This window comes from Musa acuminata, unplaced genomic scaffold, assembly GCF_036884655.1.
Source record: "Musa acuminata AAA Group cultivar baxijiao unplaced genomic scaffold, Cavendish_Baxijiao_AAA HiC_scaffold_1108, whole genome shotgun sequence".
Lineage (NCBI taxonomy): Eukaryota > Viridiplantae > Streptophyta > Magnoliopsida > Zingiberales > Musaceae > Musa > Musa acuminata.
In genome coordinates, this window is record NW_027021321.1 from 313,815 (window position 1) to 320,916 (window position 7,102).

Genomic DNA, 7,102 nt, shown 5'->3' on the forward strand with positions numbered 1-7,102 from the left:
GGAGAGGAGCAGGTACAGTCTCATCACTTGTGACATTCAAGTGCCGGTTGAACTGACTGTTGACTTCTACTAAAAGCATTCATATTTTGTCATTATATGATGAAAAGTGGTGCATTTTGGTTCGCTTGTTTTATTACTGCACATAATGGCAAAATAAGCGAACCCAATGAGTCGAAAATTTTGATCTTTGTTTTATTACTGACCAACTTGACGGTCATATTATCGTTCTTGCTTTGTAGAAATCTAACAGCATCCTCACTTTTTCCTTCCCCGATATTAATTGCCTATGTGGAGGCTGATGAATTAATGTTTCTATGCAAATTGTACGTGCAAGTATAAATAGTTCAGTTTGCATAAACTATAGTCTTAATCATAGATAATATGAATAGCCAACGTGGAAGCTCATGGATTAATGTTTGTATGCAAATTGTACGTCCAAAAAGGCTTTAATGATTCACTGTGCTTAAATTATAAACTCAATCATAGCAATGCTTCCATGTCTAAAATTCTTTATTTTAAATAATAAAAATTAAAGATGAAGTGGCTGATGATGCGGGGAGGGGATTTAGTTGTTCCTCGTATCTATCGGTTGGGTTTGTAGCCAATGGTCGGTCGGACTTCACCTTCTAAACCCGCGCCTCTTTGCTGCTGCTGCTACTCCCTCTCGTTGCACTCCGTTCTTGCAGCAGATGGCGGTGCCCCGTCTTCTTCTCCACCTCGTCTACCCGACCTCGTCGTCCCTCCTCCTCGCCAACTGCAAGCCGTCGCCCCTACCTGTCCTCAACATCGGCTGTAGCAGCAGAAGGATCAGCACTGCCGCTGCGCAGCGCGACCCCCCGTCTGAGGCCGCCGTCGATGACTTCTGGCGGTGGCTTTGTGAGCGGGGAGCGGTCGCCGCCTCATCCGCCGCGACCGTTAAGCCTGGTTTCGTGCCGGAGGGCCTGGGCCTCGTGGCCCAGAGGGACCTCACCCGCAACGAGGTGGTGGTGGAGGTCCCCAAGAGGCTCTGGATCGAGTCCGACACGGTGGTCGCCTCCGAGATCGGGAGGCTGTGCGCCGGCCTCAAGCCCTGGGTCTCCATCGCCCTCTTCCTCCTGCGGGAGAGGGCCCTGGGCACAGCCTCTCCCTGGCACCCCTATCTCGACATTCTTCCGCCCACTACCAATTCCACTATCTTCTGGTAAGTGCGAGAACCCGTGCCGACAAATCATCGATTTTGGCTTTGCTTCACATAATTAGGCGCGCGCCGCGCAACACCCGCCCACCCCCGACCGCACTGTGAAATTCCTCAAAGCAAGATTCTTTTGTCTTGTACAATCGAATTATTAAGCAGCATTTGATGTTTCCGGTGCAGGTCAGAAGAGGAGCTTTCTGAAATAGAAGGTAAGATGAATCATTCTTCTTAAAGCAATATTTGTTGTTTCCAGCATCTGTCTGTATTTATCTTTGTTTGGGTGCATACATTGATACTTTGCAGGTGAGGTAAATGTCTTCTACTGGAAGTTACTTGAGAATAGTAGTCTCACATGGATAAAAATTAGTGTGTCCAGACCTTCAGTGACTTGCTTGATCTTTTGACTTACAGTGGCATTCAATCATATGCTGATGCCCTTTAGTTTCAACGAAGGATTTTAAAGGAAGTTGGTTTACCAAATACTGTATTCTGCCATTGCCATATGGTGAGGTAGAGGGCTGGTGTGGATTGTATAATGAAGTAGGACAGAAGAATTGTGCAGACTACAAAGTAGCTGAAGAGAGCTTGTGGATTATGAAACACATACCACATGAATAAAGGCTAGCTAAATAAATGTTTTGATCATCAAAGAGCTAACAGAACAAGATTCTGAGTAAATGTGGCTTTTATAATGCATGTCCTAAGAAAAATATTTCACCTGTCCATACATTTTATTGTGTATCTGTGCCTTCTGTTCTACTTTCTGCTTCTATGATTCCCACATGATGTATGCTGATTTCCCTTTACTTCCATCAGCTTTGATGTTTCGTATTAAGATGGTGGGTGTTTGTATTTGTGTGTGCATTTGTGCAGGAACTCAGTTATTGAGCACGACGATGGGTGCTAAAGAGTATGTGGAAAGTGAATTTGTCAAAACAGAAGCGGAAGTGATACTTCCAAACAAACATCTCTTTCCTTCAGCTATAACATCGCTTGATTTTCTGTGGGCTTTCGGAATTCTCAGATCAAGGGCCTTTTCACGTGGTCGTGGTGAAAATCTTGCTCTTGTTCCATTGGCTGATCTTGTAAGATCTTCGTAGTATAATACTGCTTGCTGAAAGTTATAGAGCTCAATTATTATCACAAATATTATGGGCTTCTTTTTGTTGTCTGAACGTAGTGGATCTTTAAAAGTATGTTCTTTGGTGTCTGTCAACAATGTTGATATGGAATTTTGACCTTTAATTCAATGGCATGTAGATATCTGTTGACTTGCATAATACACTAAATTTGAATTCTGAAATTCAAAATCACTCCTGAACTTTCAATTTTATAGAATTAGCTTGCAATTAACTTCGATGAAAATAAAAGAATTAGCAGAAATCTTCAAGCCTTTAATTGGTTATTTCATGCAGACATGCCGTTTGAATCACTTGACATGCCGTAGTGATATAAATCTTGATGCAAATCTGGATTTGAGGAAGCAATAATTGTAAAAATATAATGGCAGCAAGTGCTAAGTAGGGTTGCAATCAAGCCAATATTTGCCTAGAAGGTTGGGAGCATCAAAACAGGAATATATAAATTTGAATAACTTTTTATGATTCGGTTTATAATCTATCTTTGTAGAACTAATTACATAGAAATGTTGAATCTCTTAATTTACGGTGCATGGTTTATGATACATGGAATTTCAGTTCCAAATTTTTGTTGTCCAGATTCCAATCTGCTGATCATAATCATAAATGCATGAAGTGGATTCCTTATGCGAGGTTCCTAGACTGCTACTACGCTTTTGATATAATTACACATGGTGTTATTACTTCAATATCCATGTTGTTCAAGTACTAAACTAATATCTTTCCGTGAAGTTATTGTTTTAGTACCCCATGCAATTCAGTTATCACAACTTGGACTGCTTTGTTATGATGTCATTCACACCTACAATACGTATTTGACCGCATCCTCATCCTGGTGATTTTGAATGGTCCCAACTCCCAGCTAAGCTAATTTGATTACAACGTGTTTTCCCACAATTGACTCTGTTAATGGCAGTATTGCTGGTCAAAAGAACCAGATTTCTTTTTGTTGTTTCTAGCGAAGTGCTTTGTCATCTTCCTATGTCTATCCTTGCACCACTTGTGCATCTGCAGAACTCTTTAAGCATGTTCATACCACCTTAAACTAATTATGAAGAAAAAGTATATAAACTAAATGTAAAACTAGATTTTGTGTAATTTAAACTTTTTAGCTAGAACTGGCCTGGTTTATATTTTACAAGCAGTGATCAGCCACGTAATGAATAAAATGCCTAAATATTTTATTTCCACGAACTTTTTCCACTTGAATGAGTTGCCAGCTAAATGATCATCATATTACACTTTCTTCATTGTAGTTACCATCTTGACATTTTAGTTTCAGTTTATTATCTTTTGCTCTTCTCTCCCAGATTAACCACAGTTCCAGTATCACTCGAGAGAATTCTTGTTGGGAGATTAAAGGAAAGGGCATCTTTTCTAGGGAACTGATATTCTCTTTACGAACACCAGTCCATGTGAAATCTGGTGAGCAGGTGAGATTCATTGTATAACCTCTGTATTCAATTTTATCATATAGAGATTTCTATGCGGGGAAAGATGGGTGTGGATCTGAGCAAATTGTTTGCATTAATACAAGCAGCCTTTCAACTCATGCTTATCATGATAAATATACTCAGGTGTATATCCAGTACGACATCGCGAAGAGTAATGCCGACTTGGCGCTTGATTATGGCTTTGTTGAACAGAGGCCAGATCGGGATGCATATACTTTTACACTAGAGATTAGTGAATCTGATCCATTTTATGGAGACAAACTAGACATTGCAGAGTCAAATGGTTTAGATGAAACTGCATACTTTGATATAGCTCTAGGGTGCCCTCTACCCCCATTGATGCTTCCATATTTGCGGTTGGTAGCTCTTGGAGGAGCAGATACTTTTCTCTTAGAATCGGTTTTCAGAAACACAATTTGGGGTAATCTGGAATTGCCGGTGAGTCGTGCCAATGAGGAAGCCATTTGCCATGTGACAACATAATTATATGTTAGACAGGCCTGCAAATCTGCTCTCTCTGTCTACCACACTACCGTAGAAGAGGTATGCATTTATTTAGCTTTGAACTATTAAAACAACTTAAAAATCTTTTCTACTAAGCTGGGACTGTACATTCATCCTATATGTGGGGCCTATTGAATATATAATAAAATTACAAGTGTACAGTAAATCCTTAACAATCACATCATAATTATATGTTGGAACAATTGTAGGATACCGGCCTTCACCGCTGACCTTTTGCAAACTAAAAGAGAAAAGGTCAACAGCGTTCGTGTAATTCCAAAGTTATGGTACATGATAGGCACCATTCAACAAAACCAACACTGAGGAATGCTATTATTGACTGATTCTGCTCGAGTAACATAAAGAACTAGAAAAAAAAATAATAGTAGATTTGACTATGCTACATTTTTTTTTGTTTCCTTTTGTATTACTGTGTTTTAATTTACTTTTTTGGTTTTTTACATGATAACCGTCTTTATATGCATGACTAAGCATGTAGATGTAATGAACAGGATGAAAAACTTATGGAAGGGGATAATTTGGATGAAAGACTTCGAATCGCAGTTTGTGTAAGAGCTGGTGAGAAGAAAGTTCTCCAGCAGATTGATGGTGCTTTCCGAGAGAGAGAGTCCGAGTTGGATATTTTGGAGTATTATCACGAGAGGAGGCTCAAGGATCTGGGACTGGTTGGGCAGCAAGGTGAAATCATCTTCTGGGAATCTAAATAGAACACCTGCACGCACCTTCTCTCCCAATATCTGATTTCACATGTTGTACATGGAGACCACAGTGAACAGTTGCATGCAGGTAATTGAGATAATAATGCATTTGACACCAGAATGCAGTTTATCATCCACAATTGCAGTCCTGTAAGCATCGGATACTCTGTGATGATTTGATTAATTTCATGTGTTCTAATCCAACTGTGATGTGTATTCATATCGCCACAAAGAAACTGCAGACAGATGGGCTCCACTGGTCTCTGTAAATGCAATGCAAAAACAGTATCGTCCAAATGGACATGCTGCCGTCCCACCAACCTCAAGACGAAGCCGAGTGTGGAGACCCCCCTCATTTGATCCCTGCTTTCTCCATGCCTCCCTCCATGAACGTCCATGACAAGGCATGCTTTTGCTGGAAGATGAATCTGCTTGTTTTGTGACAATTGCAGGGAGCAAGGATATCCTTTAAAGATGTGGAAGTCTCAAAAGTTGCATAATCGCATGAGAAATGCTCGTGGTCTACCAGCTGAAAGCTTTATCTAATTGTACTCAGGTATTCGTAGATCCAACAGGTTTATCAGCTGATAGCTCATCCCCTCTTAATTTAATCCTAATTTATATTATGGGAGGGTATGGTGGTTATAAAACGAGATAATAAGAGACAGAAAAATGTAGTTTTTGACAGTCATGTGATTTCAAAGAAAATAAGGAAAAGAAGACGGAAGAGAAAGAAAAAGAAGAAGACAAGGACAACACAAAGAGATTGTTCTCAATCATTTAGTAGTGCTTTCATCTCATGTTAGATCAGATCTACAATAAATTTTTACTATGATTACTTGGGAAGAATTAGGGATGATTTAGATATTATGCACAGTGATATGCTCCTTGTATCTCAATTATTCTATTGTTGCTAGGGTTTTGGACAAAAGATTGAGATTTGTATATTCATTATTATTATAGTGGATTATCTTTAGTTTGTTCCATGATTTTTACTCGTCATATTGAATGAGTTTTTCACGTATATTTTGATGTTTTATTTGATTGTGGTTCCATTTAATTTCGTTGTGTATTATGGTCTTCTAGTACTTGTTCATATACAAAAGTTATTTCTCTTTATATCTCATCAACCGGTATCAAAGTAGGATTTTGTGATTTAATTTTGTATTAGAACATGAAGGCTAATAGTGTTTTTCGCATGATTAATTTAAATAGAAACAATTAGATGATATGAAAACCAAGAATGGAATATCTCTTGCATTGCAAAGATTTGTATAGGCCTTTGCAGAGGGATAGTGCAAAATCCACAACTATGACAAATTATGAGTAGAAGAGGTTAGATCGAAAAATAGTTGTGTTTATTCGACAATGGCTTGATGATAGTGCATTTACCATGTTTCTATTAAAATTTCTGCATATTCTCTGTGAAAAAAGTTAGAAAGTTTCTATAAAAGAAAAATAGTTAGCAACAAAGCTTTTTTTGATCAAAAAACTTATGAACCTAAAATATAGAAAGGGTGCTTATATTATTGAGCATTTAAATAAAATGTAGAATATCACTAACCAGTTATTCTCTATGAAAATATCTCTTGATAATGAGTTGCAGGTATTGTTACTTCTCAATTCATTACCAAAAAGTTGGGAGATACTAGTGGTTTCCCTCAATAATTCAAGTAACAAGCAGTTTGTTGAATGAGGAGTTAAGAAGAAAGAATTCAGCAACATCTCAGAATGATTCACAATCACTTATCTCAGAGAACAAAGGAATGTCAAAATCTAGAAACAGTTCACATATGGGTAGTAGCAAGTCAAGATCAAGAAAAAATATTATTTGTTATAACTAAAGGTTCTCTTGTTATAGCTAGTGGAAAAAAATATCACACCTTATACACGTTATAGGTCAAAGCTTGTGGTGAGCAGTTAAATACTACAAAGAAAGACTTCAGCATAGAGTTATGGCATAGGCGACTAGGACACATAAGCGAGAATGGACTGTAAGCTCTTTCCAAGAGAGAGGTATTGCCAGACCTCAAAGGTACACATTTGAACCATTGTATTAATTATTTGGCTGATAAACAACACAGAGTTTCATTTGCTAGTTCTGCTTTATCT

General features: G+C 38.4%; 1 protein-coding gene across 2 annotated transcripts; it reads left to right on the plus strand.

Moving 5' to 3' along the window:
• Positions 1-18: 18 nt before the first annotated feature.
• Positions 19-5,976, plus strand: LOC135666540 (fructose-bisphosphate aldolase-lysine N-methyltransferase, chloroplastic-like). Of its 2 annotated transcripts, XM_065178131.1 has the most exons (6): positions 19-1,180; positions 1,355-1,383; positions 2,048-2,259; positions 3,624-3,746; positions 3,891-4,310; positions 4,784-4,922. In XM_065178131.1, the coding sequence occupies exons 1-5, from the start codon at positions 690-692 to the stop codon at positions 4,248-4,250; spliced, it is 1,215 nt and encodes a 404-aa protein (XP_065034203.1). In that variant the 5' UTR covers positions 19-689; the 3' UTR covers positions 4,251-4,310; positions 4,784-4,922. The 2 variants fall into 2 exon arrangements, with proteins under 2 accessions (XP_065034203.1, XP_065034204.1); XM_065178132.1 differs by lacking the exon at positions 3,891-4,310 and having other exon boundaries at positions 4,784-5,976.
• The last annotated feature ends 1,126 nt before the right edge of the window (positions 5,977-7,102 follow it).

Bases quoted from the DNA above. Each gene is read 5' to 3' on its own strand.
- LOC135666540 (XM_065178131.1), top strand. From the start codon at position 690: ATGGCGGTGCCCCGTCTTCTTCTCCACCTCGTCTACCCGACCTCGTCG. The intron at 1,181-1,354 runs GTAAGTGCGAGA...TTTCCGGTGCAG, and splicing joins ACCAATTCCACTATCTTCTG to GTCAGAAGAGGAGCTTTCTG. The intron at 3,747-3,890 runs GTGAGATTCATT...AAATATACTCAG, and splicing joins ATGTGAAATCTGGTGAGCAG to GTGTATATCCAGTACGACAT.